At 39.2% G+C, this 21,649-nt stretch overlaps 1 protein-coding gene across 1 annotated transcript in view; it reads left to right on the plus strand.

Moving 5' to 3' along the window:
- COL19A1 (collagen type XIX alpha 1 chain) overlaps positions 1–21,649 on the plus strand; it is a 178,822-nt gene that overhangs the window by 136,905 nt on the left and 20,268 nt on the right. Inside the window, exons 22-30 of the mRNA XM_032215170.1 lie at positions 1,227–1,262; positions 1,359–1,412; positions 8,408–8,461; positions 9,894–9,947; positions 11,938–11,991; positions 14,066–14,119; positions 15,313–15,348; positions 16,542–16,592; positions 17,366–17,401. Of these exons, the coding sequence (XP_032071061.1) occupies positions 1,227–1,262; positions 1,359–1,412; positions 8,408–8,461; positions 9,894–9,947; positions 11,938–11,991; positions 14,066–14,119; positions 15,313–15,348; positions 16,542–16,592; positions 17,366–17,401 (429 nt within the window). The remainder of the gene's footprint in view (positions 1–1,226; positions 1,263–1,358; positions 1,413–8,407; positions 8,462–9,893; positions 9,948–11,937; positions 11,992–14,065; positions 14,120–15,312; positions 15,349–16,541; positions 16,593–17,365; positions 17,402–21,649) is intronic.

Genomic DNA, 21,649 nt, shown 5'->3' on the forward strand with positions numbered 1-21,649 from the left:
AGTAATAGCTGAGTAAATAATAATTTTTTAAAAAAACTGCTGGCAATGGGTTTTAACAGATGGCCTGAGCTATAGGTATTTTGATAGCTATCCTGCTTGGCCTGTGGAATTTAATCATTCATCCTCTAAGTTGCTAATAACGATTGTGGGTGCACCTGGGTACACCCACGTTACACCTATCCTCCGCGAGCTGCACTGGCTACCGATCAGTCTCTGGATACGCTTCAAAGTGCTAGTCGTAACTTATAAAGCCCTTCATGGTATTGGATCTGGGTACTTGAGAGACCGCCTGCTGCCAATTACCTCCCAAAGACCCATTAGATCACACAGGGTCGGCCTCCTCTGGGTTCCGTCTACCAGCCAATGCCACCTGGCTACTACCCAGGGGAGGGCCTTCTCTGTGGCAGCTCCGGCCCCCTGGAACGAACTCCCCGCAGGGATTCGGACCCTCACCTCTCTCCAGGCCTTTTGAAAAGCCGTCAAAACCTGGCTTTGCCGGCAGGCCTGGGGTTGATGAGTTCCCCTCCCCTCTTGACTTGTGTGGTTGTGTGATTCTTGCTTATTTTAATTATTTGTATTCTGTTTTATGTTCCCCTTTTCCCCTTTTGAGTTGTTCGCTGCCCTGAGTCCCTCCCGGAGAAGGGTGGCATACAAATAATAAAATTCAATTCAATTCAACCCCAGAGTGAGCTGTGACCAATATCTTAAGAAGCTTTATTCAACAGTAAAATGTTAATAGGGATGACATATGAAAGGAGTGCATAGATGGATGGATATGGATGGATGTTAAAAAATATATATATTCCTCCCCTCCACTTACAAGGAGCCATGTCATCAGAGTAGAATACCTCATTGCAAAGATTTACAAAATCTCTAAGTAAAGCAAGAAAAACTCCCTACTAAGATCCCCGAGGGAAACTAGTAATCTGGATGGATGGGACTACTAAACTAGGCTCAACAATGATCTGTCTGGTGAAAGCAGCTTCCTATCATGATTTCCAATATCGTATTCTGCTGAAATCAAAGATCTGGCTAAGAAGAATCTTAGCCTCAAGTGATACATTTGTGCTGATGAATAATCAAACATGAGATCCAGCTCTTTCTCTTTGAAATCCAGGTGGGTTTTTTTACTTGGGCAAGTATTCAACACCAATAATAACCCCGTGTTTTTTTTTTTTACAATGATGATGATGATGATTGTATTCACTCATTGCTTTATTTTTCAGGGTCTTAAAGGGCCTCCTGGGATACCAGGATTCCAAGTAAGTTATTTCATAAGAAAGCTGGGTCAAGACTTTCATTGGGCTTATTGTGAAAGTCTTCCTTGATACCTGATGCTCCAAATGTTCCCTCCACAGGGACCTAGAGGCCTTCCTGGATTACCTGGAACCCCTGGAACTCCTGGCATTGATGTAAGTACTAATACGGAAGAGCCGAGGTGGCACAGTGGTTAAATGCAGCACTGCAGGCTATTTCAACTGACTGTAGTTCTACAGTTCGGCTGTTCAAATCTCACCGGCTCAGGGTTGACTCAGCCTTCCATCCTTCCGAGGTGGGTAAAATGAGGACCCGGATTGTTGTTGGGGGCAATATGCTGACTCTGTAAACCGCTTAGAGAGGGCTGAAAGCCCTATGAAGCGGTATATAAGTCTAACTGCTATTGCTATTAAATATTAAATAATAAATATATGGTAGTAATATCTCCTTGAGCAAAATATATGGTAGTAATATCTTCTTGAGCAAAAGCAATACAACAACAACAAACCCTGCCCTGTTTTTATGTACATTTAGGGTATTCCAGGTCGAGATGGAAAGCCGGGAATCCCAGGCCCTCCAGGTGACCCAGTATGTATATATAAACTAACTCGACTCTCTTACACTGAAGGCAAATGTATATAAAATCACTAAAATTTGAATACAGGTAGCCCTTGAGTTGCAACAGTTCGTTTAATGACTATTCAAAGTTAAAACGGCACTTGAAAAAAAGTGACCTATGACCATTTTTCACATTTACAACCATTTAAAACCATTGTAGCAACCCCGTGGTCATGTGATCAAAGTTCAGATGCTTGGCAACTGACTCATTTTATGACCATTGTAGTTGCAATATTCCAGAGTCATGCAATCACTTTTTGTAACTTTCTGATAAGCAAAGTCAATGAGGAAGCCAGATTCACTTAAACAACTGCATTACTCATTTAATAACTGCAGAGATTCACTTAACAACTGGCAAAAAAGAACATAAAATGGGGCAAAATTAACTTAGCAACTGTCTCACTTAGCAGCAGAAAGCTGGGCTCAATTGTGGTTGTAAGTTGAGTACTAGCTGTATATATATATTTTAAAGTCAATTACTTGCATTTGAAGAGTTGAAATTATCTTTGAATCAATTCCTTAAATGGCCTCCACTTTGCTAGAAAAGATATAAAGTGAGGTAACCCCCATAACTCATCTTTTAAAGGTCTCTTGGATATATTATATGAACAACTACAAGAATTAGTGCTATGCAGAATGTCAAATTCCTTGTCTCAAATCCTCCCCAAAAACTGAGAGGGGTTTGGAATAATTCAGGTTTGGGTTAGAAAGAGAAATTGGAAAATGTGAAGGATTTCAGACTAAATTTCTTCTTCACCTCTCTGCAACCCTCTTCCTAGTTTTTTGGGGGAATGTTATCTAATGTAAAGTCTCCCTTGCAGGTATCTCTTCCAAGGTTTTCTCTATTAAAAAAATAATTATCATAAAGTGCCACCAGTAGAATTGAACCTTCTGCTAAGATAGTCCAATTGTAGAGATCTTCCCTTTCACCAAGGACTTATCCCACAGGCTCAGTCCTGATAAAACAGAAAGAAAAGTAGCAATGCTGGCCTTCACAAGTTGGAAGCATAAAGGGAAGCTGTGTGTCCCGCCATGGGAATAGTTTTAGTAAGGTTAAGGTTTAGGTTGAGGTTTATTAGATTTATATGCCGCCCTTCTCCCAAGGACTCAGGGCGGTGTACAACATTAAAAGAAACACATAATACAAAAGTTTTTTAAAAATTAAATAGAATATCCCAAACCCAATTAAAATTGACAATGACAATTTTTTTAAAAAAAAATTGAATTAAAATTAACAGTGATCAATAATTTATTTTATTTTGTTCAGGCCAGGCTGGCTTGCTGGAAAAGCCAACTTTTTAGGGCGCATCGGAAGGACCGGAGATCGGGGATTATATGAAGCTCCGGGGGCAACTCATTCCAGAGGGAAGGCGCTCCCACAGAGAAGGCTCTCCCCCTGGAGGTCGCTAGCCGACACTGTCTGGCCGACGGCACCCTGAGGAGGCCAACTCTGTGGGATCGCACTGGACGATGGGAGGCTACTGGTGGCAGTAGGTGGTCTCACAGGTACCCTGGGCCTAAGCCACGGAGCGCTTTAAAGATCATAATTAGTACCTTGAATCGCACCCGGAAGACAACCGGCAACCAGTGCAGGCCGCCTAAAAGGGGTGTAACATGGCAGCACCTAGGTGCCCCCATGATAACCCGCGCAGCCACATTCTGGACCAGTTGAAGCTTCTGGGTGCTCACTTATTAGACTGAAAAAGCCAAACCTTTAGATATAAAAATTAAAAAGGAGAATATAAGGAAAAACAAGAATGGCCAACAATCCCTCAAACAAATTTCAAAACAAATAAATATAGGCAACCCTACTATATCCCATCATTCATAAAGCTTCAGTCTATGGAGATTCTCAATCATCCAGGTCAAATTGCAAAGGCTAGAGTTTAGCAATTAGCATTCATTTCTCTTTTTCTTTTTTTCCCTTGGGCACAATTTTTCGGTTTTATAAAAATGTAGTGGATGATTGAAAGCCAGCCTCCTTGGGGAAACTCCTCTATCTCTAATGTCATGATTCTAGCTAATTATTAAGAGCATTATCTAGCAACTGAGCTACTTTCCTAGATACTTCCCCTAAGTTATTCAGTCTGGCCCATAAAAATCAACTATAGACTTCTGAAAAGCAGCATTAAAAGAAAATAATCAATTTAAATAACAGTAAAATCTCACAAGACCAGGTTAACGCCAGGTTAAGATCAGGTTGCTTTCTGCAATTATTAATCATCTCTCCCAGTGTCAAAAATAGGGATAAACTGATAAACCTATAAACTTTTAAAACAGTGCTCTATTTTAATACAAGTATTGTACACAATTTATCTGGGTAGGTGGAATAAACAAATCCAGTAAGAAAAAAAATGATGTGTTTTGGGATCACGTAAGCAACAATCTAACAGTGTGTTTAATTACAGGTGGCTCTTCCTCTCCTTGGTGATATAAGTTCTTTATTAAAGGTAATTGGCTTTTTGTAGCCACTTTATCCCATTTTTTTAAATTGAAATTTTTTTAAAAAAACTTTTACAAATGTTTACCCAAACCCCACCCCTCCCAACCTTCCCTCCTCCGACTTCCCAGAACCAATACAGGGTATAAATCTTTAACAAAAATATTCTAAAGTAAACTTAAAAGTAAAAAAATTAATATCCTCTATCATTTGAGCTTTAACTCCTCTTTGCTAGGCTAACTCTAAACAGATTATGTCATTCCTTGTTGCCTTAATCATAAGCTATCTGGAATTTCTTAGTCCCATATTTATTTTATTTATTTATTTATTTTGAGTATAGTCAATCCATCTTCTCCACTCCAGTTTATATCTCTCATTTGAATGGTCCTTGAGATATGCTGATATTTTAGCCATCTCTGCTACGTTTGTTACTCTTAATGTCCATTCTTGGATAGTAGGCAGCTCTTCCTTCTTCCAGTATTGCGCCACCAGCAGTCTTGCTGCAGTTATTAAATGCAAAATCAAGTTAGTCTCTATAACTGTACAATCAGTAATTATAGCTAACAAAAATAACTGAGGGCACTCTATCCCATTTTTAAAAAACACATTTTCATAGGCTTGGTGATTTGGATCCTTTTAGTCTTATAAGTCTTTGGGATGCAATGGCCTCCTAGCCATATAGATGGCATGATGATTAGAGGCAATGGAAGATCTACATCGAACCGAGCACTTTTAACAATCTGCACCAAGGAATACATCAGGGCACTTAGGGCAACAAAAAGAGCATACATTGCCTCCTTGGTTGCGTCCGCTGAGTCCCGTCCAGCCGCCCTGTTTAGGATAACCCGTTCCCTCTTAAACAAGAGGGATACGGGGGACCCCTTGCAGGGTAGGGCTGAAGACTATGCCCAGTTCTTGGCGGACAAAGTTGCTCGGTTTCGGTCGGATCTGGACTCCACTCTTGCAGACCCAGCCGAGGCACGAGTGGACGACTTGGTAGACCAGCGCTGGGTTGAGTTTCAGGACGTTACCCCCGGGGACGTGGACAAGGCCATGAGGGCTGTGAGTGCCTCCACCTGTGTACTGGACCCGTGTCCCTCCTGGCTGGTAGCTAACAGCAGGGAGGTGACACGGAGCTGGATCCAAGCGGTTATTACCGCCTCGCTTCGGGAGGGGCACTTCCCCGCCGCACTTAAAACGGCGGTGGTGAGACCCCTCCTGAAGAAACCATCTCTGGATCCAGCTGTACTTAACAACTATCATCCAGTCTCCAACCTCCCCTTTATTGGGAAGGTTGTTGAGAAGGTGGTGGCCTACCAGCTTCAGCGGTCCTTGGAGGAAGCCGATTACCTGGACCCCTTCCAGTCTGGCTTCAGACCTGGTTACAGCACAGAAACCGCTTTGGTCGCATTGACCGATGATCTCTGGAGAGCCAGGGATGGAGGTCATCCCTCCATCTTGGTTCTTCTTGACCTCTCAGCGGCTTTCGATACCATCGACCATGGTATCCTTCTGCGACAACTGCAGGAGGTGGGGGTGGGAGGCACTGTTTTGCAGTGGTTCTCCTCCTACCTCTCGGACAGGTCGCAGTCGGTGTTGGTCGGGGGACAGAGATCGACCATGAGGCCCCTAACATATGGGGTGCCGCAGGGGTCGGTCCTGTCCCCCGTACTATTTAACATCTACATGAAACCGCTGGGCGAGATCATTCGGAGGCACGGGATAAGATACCATCAATATGCGGACGATACACAGCTGTATCTGTCCGCCCCGTGCCAACTCAATGAAGCGGTGGACGTGATGAACCAGGGTCTTGAGGCCGTTAGAGACTGGATGCGGGCTAACAAGCTTGTACTCAACCCAGAAAAGACCGAGTGGCTGTTGTGTTTCCCTCCCAACAATTTGGCTAGCATTCCATCACTCAGGCTGGGGGGTCAAATTTTACACCCCTCAGACAGGGTTCGCAACTTGGGAGTCCTCCTGGATCCACAGCTGACCTTTGATCACCACCTGTCGGCTGTGACCAGGGGGGCATTCGCCCAGGTTCGCCTGGTGCGCCAGTTGCGACCCTACCTGAATCGGGAGGCTCTCACAACAGTCACTTGCGCCCTCGTGACCTCCAGGCTGGAATACTGCAATGTGCTCTACATGGGGCTGCCCTTGAAGAGCATCCGGCGACTTCAGCTAGTCCAGAATGCGGCCGCGCGAGTGATTGTGGGTGCACCTCGGTTCACCCACATAACACCTATCCTCCGCGAGCTGCACTGGCTACCTGTTGATCTCCGTGTGCGCTTCAAGGTGCTTCTTACCACCTATAAAGCCCTCCATGGTAGTGGATCTGGGTACTTGGGAGACCGCCTCCTGCCGATTACCTCCTCGAGACCGATTAGATCTCATAGATTAGGCCTCCTTCGAGTGCCATCTGCCAGCCAGTTCCAGCTGGCCACTACGCGGAGGAGAGCCTTTTCAGTGGTAGCTCCGACCCTCTGGAACGAGCTCCCCGTGGGGATCCGTACCCTCACCACCCTTCAGACCTTCCGCGCAGCCCTCAAGAACTGGCTATCCTGCCAGGCCTGGGGGTAGAGATTGATCTGCCCCCACCCGAATGTTGGATGAATGTTGTTTACTTTTTAATTATATGTAATGTTATATGTTATTGTCTGTATCCCCCTTCCTATGAGTTGTTAGCCGCCCTGAGTCCCCTCAGGGAAAAGGGCGGCCTATAAATAAACCCATTCAATTCAATTCAATACATCAATGGCCCTCATTATTCATAATTCACCATCCACAATTTTTATTAACCATGAATGGTAAGTCAACCCAGAGTTTATTATTTAGGATAAAGAGTTTCATGTGCCTTTGGGTTTTAGTGCCTCTGCTGTTTGGAGGATGACTTTGTCCATCTGTCCCCCCATCTCCCATTCAATCATGGCCAATTCTCAGTGACCCTGAAAGAAAGTGACTGTCCCAAGGTCACCTAGCTGTCTTTGTGCCTCACATTCTCTGAGTTTGTAGCCTGATGCCTTAACCGCTACACCAAACTGAAGGGTTATATTTCTTTTACACAAATGTGTTCTGACCCCCCTCGTTCCACACCAAAGTGCACTCCGAGCCAAAGATAAGTTACGGCATTTAATTAAGAGACAGACAGGTCCTTGGCAGCAAACCGGCACAAACAAGCTTGGTCAGCAGTCCAGCACAGATAAGGCTTGACAGCCATCCAGCCTGCCAAGCTCCTAACAATGTTCTCCAACATTCGTTCCTGCGTTGACTTCTGCAAGAAGGGCGTGTGCAGAAGTAGTCTTTTTATAGTCTGGAGAGAAGCCTAATGACCACCATCTGAGCTCAATTACCTCCTGTAATTGCGTAATTGTTCCTGATGCCTAGTAACTCTTCGGTGCCGTGCATCCAGGAACAATTCACTACTGGCGTCCGGCTCACTCTCCCTTGTTTCCTCCCCACTGATCCAAGGCTCAGGCACCTCCTGGTGGCCAACCAGCCTCTCTGCACCCTGCTCAGAGTTGGAACCCTGTCCATGGTCCTCCACGTCTTCCAGAGCCATCTCATTGGGCCCCTCGCTGTCGGAGTCTGGTGGCAGCTCCAACGACTCCTGCTGGGCCACAACACAAATGTAAAATGACTAATGCTTTTTTTTCTGCATGTATAACATACATGCATTTTAAAAATCTTATCTAAAAAAAATCTTATCAAAATCAAAATCTAAAGTTTTGTTTTAGCAACTTTTACAGCAGCTCCCTGAGTAAAGAAGACCCCTGCTTGCAAATAGTTCTTAAGTTTAACAATGAATACTATTATTCTATTTATCACTTCATAAACAAAAATCCAAAATAAAGCAATGCTCCCTTAAGCTCTGCTTCACCTTGTCAATATCTATCTTAGAAGAATAATCTCACCAAATCTTTTGATATTTTGATCAGATTGTTTTTCTCAGAGGAGAAAATGCAATGCTGCAGACCTATCATAGGCAAGATCTTGAAGTCAGGAAGGCATATCTAGTATTATTTCCTGTGTGAATACATTCTCCAAGGCTACTTTTTAAAAAAAAACTGCCATTGTCTTTGTGCCATTAAGGGAGATCCTGGTCCAAGAGGTCCCCCAGGAATCCCAGGAAGAGAAGGGTCAAAGGTGAGTTCCTCATGTGGGCTTTTTTAAATGTTTGCTCATTTATGGATTTTATTTAATTATACATGCAAGGTTGTTGCTTTTTTAAGTTGTAAGTACATTGTTATCACTATCAGAAATAATCAACATTTTGGCAGATTAAAAGACTATGTGCATCTCACATTCCTGCAACACTCCCTTCAGAATAAGTGACCAGTCCTAGTTGATCAGCTCTTCTGGAAATGGCATAGAGGCTTTGAATTAAAGCGATGGTTGTACAGGAGCAGAATTTATGAAGGAAACATTGTAAGAAAAGGAATCTGGGCAAGGCAATAGACTCTGCTAGATCACAGATTTTACACTTTGATCTGATTTCAAAATAACAATGTCTGAGCTGCACAAGAATTCTCTGGGTTGCAATAGTGGCAGTCCTAATAGCTTATTGTTGGACTCGTTTTCATATGATTAGACCCCACACTCTGGTCCCTTGATTTATTGCGGACAAATGATTTTTTTTAAAAAAAAAATTACTTCATACTTAATGTTGCATTTTACAGAAAATGCGGGAACAATGAAGTACCAAGGAGAATTCCTGTACAAAATTATCCTGAAAATTTTTCACGAGCGAATTCATATATACAGAGCAGTGGTGGGTTTCAAAAATTGTTCGAACCTACCCTGTGGGTATGGCCTCCTTTGTGGGAGTGGCTTGCTGCCCATGTGACCGGATGGGAGTGGCTTGCCACCCATGTGACCGGATATGAAGATGCTGATGACACTTGTCAGAACCACCTTAAATTATCTCACACACAGCACTGGCATGCATAAGAATACGATGTAAACTTGTTTTTTAAAAGGCATCTTTGGTTTGCGTTAAAACAACTTCAACACACGCAATGTTCTGATTGCGCCACAAACGCAGTAGTCATCCTTACCTTTCACAGAGGCACTGAGTTTTATAAATATGAGCATGATAGTGTAGAATAATCATATCCAAGGACCAGTGGTGGGTTTCAAACAATTTTGGAACCTCTTCTGTAGGTGTGGCCTGCTTTCCGGGTCCACTGGTGGAACCTCTTCTAACCGGTTCGGTAGATTTGACAAACCGGTTCTACCGAATAGGTGCGAACTGGTAGGAACCCACCTCTGATACAGAGTGATCTCTCTTACTCTGTCATTCGGCATCAATACTGCAATTCAATGAAAATTAAACAGTTCTCTTGAATTTAGTAGGATTCAACTCCAAGTGTGCATTGGATTACGAAGTTAACTGTGTAAATGTTTATATGCATATAAATGCATTTAAACCATCATGGATGATGCAGTTGTTAGAGTCAAAGAACAAGGAATATATTACAATCTCTGCTGTGTTATTTTGGCATCCATTACTTGAAACTGCTTCCTTTGATAAAATGTGTTTTATAAACCAGGTAATGTCTATTTTCTTTGTCCCAAGGGGAGCAAAGGGGAACGTGGATTTCCTGGTCTTCTGGGAGAGAAAGGCGATGAGGTATGAAGATCCTGCTATAACAAGAATAGTTTTCCTATTAGTGTTACCCTTGTCATGTTCCAAATCTTCATTCTAGGCTTTCAGGCATTTGATTTAACAAGCCTCACTGCTGTCAGGGCCACATCTATTAACCCTCTCACTACAGCCCTAGAAAGCAAGACATTTTTGCATAGAGAAAGCATTTCTTCACCATCCATTTCTCATTAAGTGAATTTACTTCATGTTCCCCCGCCTACTGCAAAAAAATATATGATTTTTCTTATTCATATTACCGAAGGCAAAAAGTCTCCTCTGCCTAAAAAAAATATCACTGCAGGTTCATAGATTCCCACATGACCAAGAATCTTTGGGATAAATGGATTTTTAATGAGAAGGTGTTTTTTCCCCCCCAGAAACATTTTTAAATTAGGAAACTTAAATGAAAGGTTATTTCTTGCTTTCAGTTGATTAAAACACCCCTTACTTTTTTTCCTTCTCCATAAATCTCGTTCCATTTTTTTCCGCCTTTATTCCATCAGCCTGTCTTTCTCTTCATTTTATTCTCTTTCTTTCTTTCTTTCTTTCTTTCTTTCCTTCCTTCCTTCCTTCCTTTTCTTCCTCTTTTCTCCCCTACCCCGTTCTGTTTGCCACCTGTTTCTCCTCTATCTATAAAAGAGAAAACATACCATAGATAGTGGGTGTTGGCAACATTGTGTAATTGACCATTTCTCTACTTGGTAGCTGAATAGCAATAGCAATAGCACTTGGACTTATGTACCGCTTCACAGTGCTTTTACATCCCTCTCTAAGCAGTTTACAAAGTCAGCATATTGCCCCCAACAAACTGGGTCTTCATACAAGAGCTAATCATGTATACCTTGACAAATAACTTACCAGAATACATTTGCTTTGGGGAGATATTATATTTATTGATTAAAAAAAAATAGCCAGAGGTTTAAATGCAGCTCCATCTGCATACAACTATCAATGCCTTATGCTCCCATGTCTATTAGCAAAGATTAAAATAAAATTTAAAAAATAGCATTAATATAGCAGAAGCCTAACTCGGAAACCTGTTCAATAAAATAGGCAGAATTATTCCAAATTCACCACAGGCAAGCAATTACATTTATTTACTATTTGGGTGACTCGCAATATCCTTACAGGTTTCTTTGTAATGCAGTAAAAAAAGCAGCAATAGCAGAAAATCAAGACACCTGACATCAAGTAATTCTTAACAATATTTCACTCTTCAGAACCCATGAGCAAAAGGCAAATCCAAATAAAAGGGCTGGTTTATAATTGGCAGTTAGATTTTTTTTTAAGAGGCTCAAGAATGAGTGCAAATCTTTTTATTAGATGGTAGGATGCCACCCCGACTCATTTAGTTACTGAGCGAGAGTCAAACTTCTGCACAGCTGATAAGCTTCTTAGACAATCTAGCACTCTTGAGTGGTTCTCACATTCTATTGCCCGGCAAGTGGTTAAATTAATCCTGCATCCAGCAACAGCAGATTGTCTCTGAACGAAATAGAGTTTCAAAATCAGCAAAGCTGGATTGTACTTTAAGTCAATCTGAAAGTGTTTCTGGTTCCACTGATCTTTGAATAAACCTCACAGGACAATTTTGAGAGAGGATACAAGTTCTAGAAATGGGTTTTTTTTCCCAGGCAGAAAGGGAGAATTAAAGTATGGTATCACGAAACGTGTTCTGTTTCCAGATTTTTTTTTTAATGTTACTTCAATATTCTCTAACTTTTATTGTATGTTCAGTTTTATTATAAAATTTGAATCAGTACCTGCTTTTTTCCTTCGTGTGTTTAGGAACCTTCTTACAAATTAGCATAATTTTTGACTTATCTGAATGAATTGTGTATAGAAAATATTTACTGCTCTATAACTGCATTTTCTATACATTTAGTTAAAGATTCTTGGCAATGATTTAAACAAATGTCACATACTCACAAGCTTAGTTCACATATTCCCATTCACATATTTTGATTTATTTCAGGGCCTTCAAGGAATTCCAGGGCTACCTGGTGTGGCAGGACCACCCGGATCTTCTGTAAGTATTTGTTTTTATGTTTGCCAGTGAAATATTGCAGCCTAATAGCTTGACAGCTGCCGCTCAATGTTCTTTTTAATGTGACTTGAAAAGATGATTTGCTAAATTGAGTGCAAGTAATGGTTCTTGAAAGGTTACAACAAAAGGAAATATCTTAGTTGATTCCCTGCTAAGCAGGGTCAGATCTGCTGAGGACTTCAATGGAGATCAGTAGGAAGTTCTAGGAATGTAGAGTGGTTAATAACATCTAAAAAGAAGATATGGGCAAAAGATTCCCATGTTATTTTGTAATATAAAAAGAACATCTAATAAGTCCTAAACATGTTGACAGTATTGGAATTTAAACAAATAATACAATAACTTGGAAGAAAATAATGTTGAAAAGCTTTGCAGTAACTGCAATAAAATGGTGGTCAGATCCCTAATTCTCTTTTAGTAGAATTGTCAATCTTACACTGAGATGAGTTGTATGATAGGCATTATCTGCAAAAGGTATTCTACATTATTCTCTATCCACTACAGTTGTTTGCATATATAAAACAAGTTGAGTACGCCAGTCACCTAGGGGCACTGCATCTGAGAAGAGTTAATTGGTTAAGGAAGGAGTATGAAAGTATTCTTTTAAAGCCTCAAGCTTACTTAGATACCTCATAAAATAGTAAACCTTCTTGGTTTAGATACCTTCTTGGTGTCTATACTTCCAACATAGAAGTCCCCCTATTTTTGGCTATCCCTCTGGTGCTAAATACCACCCATGCATTGTTGTATATTTTCAAAGTTGCATTATTTTAAAATAGAATCATTGCAAATAATTTGTCAAAGCTGAGGAAAAGAAAGGAAATGAGATCAGAAAAACAATTTTCAGCCACTCTATTTTAAAAATATGTCAGACATACAGCATCAATTAGACGCAGTGCAGTACTTTGCCTCAAGTGTTTTTTAGTTATATGAGGAAGTGCAGTGGGAAGAAAGTTTGGAAATGTCAGGAAGTCCCGAGTCATAGCAAAGATGTTTGCACATGATCCTTGGGTGGCATTTCGCTTATCCTGCAGCACTGCACTTATTTGGATATTTGTTTAGGAAAAATTACATCAAGGGCTGTTTTCTGCTGTATCAGACATATCCTCAGATCAAGTAGAGAGGATTTTTTTTTCTGTGTTCTACCCATGATGTAGGCAGTGTAGCATAGACTTTATAGGAACTTCTGAAACATTACACCAATGCTGAGAAACATGTTGCCCTGTGATTCCTAGGTGGGGTGCTGATGATATTAATGTAATATTAGGATTTGCTTTCCTTCAGATAAAAGGTTTACTTAGGTTTAGGTTTAGATTTATTAGATTTATATGCCGCCCTTCTCCCAAGGACTCAGGGCAGCGTACAACATTAAAAAAAACACATATTACAAAAGTTAAAAAAAATTAAATAGAATATCCCAAAAAACAAACCCAATTAAGATTAACAATAACATTTTAAAAAGAAATTCTATTAAAATTAACAATAATCAATAATTTATTTTGTTTTGTTCAGGCCAGGCTGGCTTGCTGGAAAAGCCAACTTTTTAGGGCGCGTCGGAAGGACCGGAGATCGGGGATTATACGAAGCTCCAGGGGCAGCTCATTCCAGAGGGAAGGTGCTCCCACAGAGAAGGCTCTCCCCCTGGGGATCGCTAGCCGACACTGTCTGGCCGACAGCACCCTGAGGAAGCCAACTCTGTGGGATCGCACTGGACAGTGGGAGGCTACCGGTGGCAGTAGGTGGTCTCGTGGTCCCGCAGGTATCCTGGGCCTAAGCCATGGAGCGCTTTAAAGGTCATAATTAGTACCTTGAATCACACCCAGAAGACAACTGGCAACCAGTGCAGGCCGCCTAAAAGGGGTGAAAAATGAGTTTCTCTACAATGTTGGTTTTGGTTTATTTCCCCTGACATGTCAAGTGAAATCAAATACATGTTTCAATAAATAATTGCACAAAGAGCATTTGTTTTGAGACTACCTTCCAAAAACACAGCTTTCAAACTCTGAATGTTATGACATTAAATTGTTTTGTTTTATGTAATTTCTTTGTTTTACAGGGCGCGATAGGAAGACCTGGACATCCTGGTTCGCCAGGAACAAAAGGCGAGAAGGTCTGCTACTCTTCACAGTACACGCGTACCCTTTTAAAAGCATTTTTATTGTTTCTACTTAATTTCTTCTTAGTTAAATAAAGAATTCCAGGTGCACTTTTTAACTTTATTGAGACTGAATCTTTCATTTTATGGAAATTCAAAGATTTGTGGTTTGTGTAGTTTGCATAGCAATACAAAGAAAGTAATAACTACATTTCTTAGAGCTCTTTCACATAGAAATATTTTAAAACGCTATCTCTTATCTCAGTGGTAATTCCAAAAGTTCTTTGTACTTGACCCTCAATAAATATGGGCCCAAACATTGATTGCGCCTGATAGCAGAAATTGTAGTACTTCTGATCTCATCTTTTTGCTGAAAGTTTATGCCTCTAAATGTGGTCCTTTATCAACATGTAAACCCCAAAACTGACTTCTTAAATATGTTTACATAATTTCTCTGAAGTGTACTAAGAATAGATGAGTTCATTAAAAAAATGGTTTTGAAGTGTTCTGAGAGCTTCAACGTCAACAGCATTCTCAAGACTCTCATAACCCATCTGTGGTTTAATGTTCTTCATCTGAGAATGAGTGCCTTCTGCCACAGCAATTTATTTGATAGTACAGATTAATCAACCTCAATGCCATCTTTTAAGATAGAATGCACTTTCTTTTTGTTTTAAAATTTATATTCTAAATTTATATATTGCAATTTGTCATAAGGTTTTTTACATTGTAGAGACAATTTGTCACAGGGAACTGGTGGCAGTTATTTAGAAAAATATTTTTTAACTTCAATAAAATATCTCCATTTTTCTCAACTTTATTAACATCCCACAGTGAAGTAGTCACGGATAGTATTTTACAGCATCACATCAAGAATGTTGATTTAGTCTTTTTCTTCTGAATAGATTTTAAAAACTGAAAGTAAAAGAATAGAATTAAGTGTTTAAATAGCATGGTAATTGTCCTCATGGTTAGATTAGAATATTTCTTAGTCTTTAACCTAAAGTGCAGAGAACTTTTGGAACTACCACTGAGATAGGAGGTAGCATTTAAAAACATTTTTATGTGAAAGAGCTCTAGCAATTCTAAATATTATTTACTTTGTGCTACACATTTTAAAGGCAAGTATTATCAGTATATATTCCTGTAAAATCTTATTGTTCTCTGTGGAACAGGTCTTTTCAGAGTGTTATTCTTTTTTGGTATAGGGAAATGATGGTGCTCCTGGGGCGCCTGGACCGCCGGTAAGTAATTTGAATTCTCTTACAAGTGGCTGAAGTCCTAAAATATCTCATAGTATGATTTTGGTGGAATAGATTCCCAAAGTTAGGATAAATATATCATCAGGAGTGTGACCCGACAAATGCGCGCACGACAAAAGCGTGCCGATGAAACCGCGGTGCAAAAACCGCGACGTCATCAACGCACCCACAACAGCGCGCCAACAGAAGCACGATTTAAGTTAAGGTAAGGGTTAGGGTTAGGGTCAGGGTCAGGGTCAGGTTTAGGGTTAGGGTTAGGGTTAGGGTTAGGGTTAGGTTCAGGGTTAGGTTCAGGGTTAGGTTCAGGGTTAGGTTTAGGGTTAGGGTTAGGGTTAGGTTTAGGTTTAGGTTTAGGATTAGGTTTAGAGCGTGCTTCTGTTGGCACACTGTTGTCGGCGCGCTTCTGCGCTTATTCGTCAGCGCGGTTTAGAACTCACAGTTTTCTCGCCGTGGTTCGTCGGGCGTGCTTTTCAGAGTGTTATTGTTGGGTGCGCTTTTGTCGGTGAACCCATCAGGAGAAGTCTGTAGCAGGGAAGAAATGAACCTAATCCAGGATTAGAATTAATTTCCTAACAGCTTCAATAGATCAAATATTGTCAGTCCCTTTATTCCTAGAGAAGCGCCTGGTCTTAACACCATCTCTTTCTGTTAAGTGGAAACAATATTTTGCTGGAGAAAGATGGTCCATGGAGTCAAAGCACAAAAGTTCTTCCCTCTCATTCTTCATGGAGACCTTCTTTCTATACAGCAACAAACACAGAAATATTATTCAGTAATAGTCTTTGAAAATATTTGGATTATATTTTTCAATATGCTACTGCATAGGAAAAAAAGGTTTTGGATTTCGAGCTTAACAACTGCTTTAAGACTTTGCTTTTTACATGGTCAAGTGGAAGGCCATCTAAGTGCGAGCCAGAGTCATTCTGCCTTCTATCATCCCTCATAGTTTACTCTGCCCAGGAGAAAATAGACAATTGGAGGAAGGTGACCTAGGAACAAGAGGGAACTTACAGGATGATCTTGCAGATCCTGCTTTTTGGTTTAGGAAAATTTCTAAACCAAAAATTGTTGCTTCAGATAAATGATATATAGTGCTGATATCTTAGAAGGCATTGGGACTTATTCTGAGTGTTAACGTTTCTCATTAATATATTCTTTTTATTTTTTTTCTTCAGGGTATGCCATACACTGAAAGTAGTGGCATGAGCAGCTTATATAAACTACAGGTATTTCGTAGCATGGAAAACATTTTTTTTAATGTATATTGTTATTGTTGAATGTATATTTTGTTTTTATTGATTAAAAATAGCAAAATGGGAAAACAATCAGTTTTAATAATTTACATTTTTTAAAAAAATCAATGCAGATCTTCTAAGAACTATCTACCTTTTACATTGAAAACATATAGTATTCCATAATATAAAGCAAAGTCTCTTAATCCACAAAAGATCAATTTAAAAAAGTAAGACCAATGGCACTAAGCTAACTGTTGGGACTCAGCAGACGTTTGCTGTGAGTTGAGTCGGGATGCAAGAATAACAATGCAGCTGGGGCTCGTTAGTGTCGTCTTCTGGAGATAAAAGGACGGATGGTGCCACGCCCTGGTTGCAGAAGTCAACGTTCATCGTTCGTTCGTGGTTCGTGGTTCATCGGTTGTGGTTTGTTTGTGAGAGGCACTTGGATAAGTGATTTGCTCTCTGTAACCCTGATTCATAGAGAGATTTGGAGAAGTGATTTGCTTTCTTTCTGTAAACCTGGTTTTGCTATAAGAGCTCTTTGTTTTTGTATTCTGCTGCGTAACCTTTTTGCCAGAGACTTTATTTATGTTTATTTTTGGGCTCGCAGCCAGTGTGAGCCAGGACTGATAAAGTTATTTCCTTTTAAGTCTGTCTGACTGTTGTCTGTGAACAAACGAAGAAGGGGGGTCAGAACAGCTAACTATAAGTCAATTTACAAGATTTAAATTTTAATATAATGTGAAGTCTTTTTTCCTTTGCAGGGAAGTTCTGGTTATGCTGGTCCCCCTGGTCCTCCTGTAAGTATGGCATTATTATAGTTTGATACTTATTATACATGAATATATTTCCAATTTTGTGAAGTTACAACACTTTCTTGTTTCTATCCAGAAACAGGACTGATAAGAAGAAGAATAGCATTTTGCATAGTACTAATATTCACTAGTACCTAGATTCCACCTCATTTTGGTGTCTTTTTTGATATATTTTTTAATGTGATATTATAATTTTTTTAAAAAAATATGATTTTTGGCTTTTTTTATGGAAGAAAAAAATCATAATCTTGGTCTATGCAGTTTACAATTAGAAATAAGATTCATGTTCAATTTTAAAAAAATCAAAAGAGTTTAAACATGAAGATTATAATTTTATTTTTTTTAATAACATATTATTAACTAGTGTACAATGCACCCCACTGTGTTGCAGTTGTCCTGATTTCATAACAGCATTCTGGTATTGCATGTGCAAGCCTATATAAGTCCAGTGTGGTTTTTGTGTTCATGATATTGAATTCACACTGGGAGAGTCAGGTTCTGGTCTATCCTCAGCTAAAGAGTGGTCTTTTCTAAAGAGAGTTTTGACTGAAAATAGAGAAGGATCTGTTTGTGGTAAACAATTGCTAAAATGATGACAAAAATAAGTCTAGATTAAAAAATATAACGGAAGTTAAACACCTTTTGATTTCCCAAGAGTTTCTAGAGAAGAAAGTCTTTGGTGAATTACTTGTCAAAATAAGCTGTCAATTCAAAATAAAAACTGTAATAAATTAAAATGACTTCTGAAAAGAAGTTGTGATAAGTTAGCTAACAAATCTCCAGACTTTTATCACTTAAAAAAAAGGAATGAAATGAAAAAATCAAATTGGAATCTGGTAAAAAATATCCTCTAGAATCACCTCTTGTTTCTTATCAACCTGTAAAAAAATTGACACAATTATAGGAGAAAATGTAATTTTCTGCTACATACTGAGATGATTGCAAACAGTTTCCAAGTATTTTTTTTTCCAACCAATTACATATATATGAGATCAATTAATTAAAAAGATAAACACTTATTTTTTAGATAGAGTAGATGATGAATAGTAGTAAAGATATGTTTTTAGTAAAATAGTTTAGATAATGACAGTAAAATAAATAAGGATTTATTTCAAAACAAAGAAATCACAGAAATGAGTAATGTTTCATAAGCAAGATAAGAATAGTTGAGTACAGCAGTGAAGATGTTTCTACAAAGAATAATATATATTATGATCTATATAAAAGCCATTCTCAAAAACATTCTCAAGAGTTGGTTTTCTTATTGTTTACTATGAATGCCTGCTTTGGGAAATATTTTGACACATACTTTTGAAATGAAAAATGGCTTTGATCAATATTTAGCTATGGAAAGGCAGATAAGTTTATTATCAGTGATTTCAAAGTGCAGCTAGGCTATTTAACTAATATTTTTGAGAAATTGAACACTCAATACTTCACTGCAAACTGACATAGAATATTGAATATTCTTCAATATATTAAAATCATTTATTAGGAAAATTGAATTGTAGAAATATTAAATGGAAGATGCAAATGTAAACATGTTTCCCTTTTAAAATAACTTATTGAGAGCAATAACATATAAAGAATTGTATTTTAAAGTTTCTCTGAAATTATATTTTAAAAAGGATTTATCCGATGTAGCTACGATATACAAATTCTTACCTAGAGATCAAACCTATTCATTGCTAAACAGACTCATTAGTATCCAGAATGAGTAATTCATAGATATCTTTTCTGAAAATTCTTCAAAATAAGATTCTTGTCAGATTCCCTCTCTGAATTTTAGATCAATGTGCAAAAATGATTACAGAAAATTACATCAGAAGTTCGGAATCTTGATTCCATCTGAAGAAACCGTTTGCCAAATTTCTACAACCTCATTCTTTCCATTTAAAAATAGGCTTTTAAAATTGGTTATTGTTTATTTCCAAAGAAAACATTTTATTTTATGAAGATGCAAAGATCTATTTTTATTTCATATGATAGTTACATTAAAGTGTCATTATTAAAAATAATAGATATATGTACAGGGTTTCTTGCCCAACCCTAACCCCAGTGGATAGATGAGTTTTATTCATAGAATGGAATCAACATGAGTTAATTTGTTATTTGTGGATAAATGATAAGTGAGGGAGATGGAAGGATAAGAAACATGATAAACAAACAAACAAATAAATAATCTGCTGTAATGTTCTATTTCTTGCAAAGTAATTCCCTGCAAAGTATCATAGCGAAAGGGAAAATAAAGGCATTCCCCAGAGTATTTTTCAAATACCATTTTTTCCTAGACTCAGAACATTTGTAGAATGATGGCTCCTAAGAAAAAGCGAATAATCACATTTCATGAGCTAATTCATTCGATAGTGGAAGATTCTTGATTCTGATAAAAGGCTATAAAATCATTGGATCAATCTCATGGAGTATCAGTCTCATAAATAAATGATGTACTGTATCCTATTGCCTTACAGGGCCCAAAGGGGGAGACTGGAGCCATGGTATGTAATGGGTAAAATGAGTTCTTATTTGTAAAATATGCCCTGGTGTTTTTTGTCATTAGTTTCCATTTCCAGTTTCCATTTACCTTCTTCTCCCCCTCTGGATAGTTAGTTTCAGCAGGGGAAAGTAAGCAACGGAGAACATTATGTCAAGATGGAGAGCAGATTTGTGGAAGTCATTTTGTCCAGTTTCAAACTAGAAGCCAACATTGATCATTTGGCTTACTTATGAAGCTAAAAAAGAGAGCTTGGCCTCCAGAGGCGGGTTCCTACAAATTCGCACCTATTCGGTAGAACCGGTTCGTCAAATCTAAGAGGTTCCACCAGTGGACCCGGAAAGCAGGCCACACCTACAGAAGAGGTTCCAAAAATTTTTGAAACCCACCACTGGCAAAAATCTTGTAACTTGACAGCTTTAAGACTTGCATGCTTCAATGCCAGTGTTTCTGAATAGCTACTTGGACCGACCTAAGTACTAATTCATAATTTCATATCCGTTCAGATGGGCGGCAAGCCACTCCCATCTGGTCACATGGGTGGCAAGCCACCCCCACAAAGGAGGCCACACGCACAGAGTAGGTTCCAACAATTTTTGAAACCCACCACTGCTGGCCTCATAAAAGGAATCACTTTATGCACATATAGTTGAACTATGGAATTAAGTCTTATCAGATATGATGATGGAAACCAAATTAGTACGAGGTTCAGATCCTTTTTAAAGAAGCTAAACTGGCCATTAGTCCTTATTTGTGCAAGAGAAGGTAATCACAAGTATTATGCCCCTGTGTAACCTAAATACTGTATTGCCAGACATCACACAGAAAACAATATTGCATCTGAAAACACTTTTTAATTTCAAGTCCTTAAAATGCTCAGCAGGGCGAAAATGCTCATTTCCAAGTAGCAGGTTGTGAAATACATCTGGCTTTATTTACTTAGGGTGTTGAAATCAGAAACAATTGTCTTTTTATTTATTTTTTCCCAAGGGTGAAGCGGGCCCAATGGGACTACCAGGTTTGGAAGGACTACCAGGAGAAAAGGTAGAATTTTAATCGCAAATTTACATGTGGAAAACTGATTGCATTCTCCTACTAACAATTTCACAGGAGCCGAGGTGGCGCAGTGGTTAGGGTGCAGTACTGCAGGCCACTTCAGCTGACTGTTATCTGCAGTTCAGCGGTTCTAATCTCACCGGCTCAAGGTTGACTCAGCCTTCCATCCTTCCGAGGTGGGTGAAATGAGGACCCAGACTGTGGGGGCAATATGCTGACTCTGTAAATCGCTTAGAGAGGGCTGAAAGCCCTACGAAGCGGTATATAAGTCTAACTGCTATTGCTATTGCTATTGCTATTGCTAATAAGTTGAAGGTAGAAGAAAAACTTGCTATGCAATAACAAAAATATTGGCTGATGATTCTTGGATAATAACTGCTATTACTTTTGGGCAATGCTTTGCACCAGGCTGGCAACTATGGCCTATGAATCTAAATGGAATGTACTATAAATGCAGATAAAAAATAGGGTGGTGGAAGAAAAGACTATACTTGATTTTACATATAGCATTAGATCATGGCTTAGTTAACCATGTTTAATGAAAAATATTGGCTGGATTTATAAACCACTAACCATAAACCTTGGTTTCTAAACCGCCATAGCTAAGATCATACAGTACACGCCCTCGTGACCTCAAGACTGGACTACTGTAATACGCTTTACATGGGGCTGCCCTTGAAAAG

The sequence above is a fragment of the Thamnophis elegans genome, chromosome 4, assembly GCF_009769535.1.
Source record: "Thamnophis elegans isolate rThaEle1 chromosome 4, rThaEle1.pri, whole genome shotgun sequence".
Classification (NCBI taxonomy): Eukaryota; Metazoa; Chordata; class Lepidosauria; order Squamata; family Colubridae; genus Thamnophis; species Thamnophis elegans.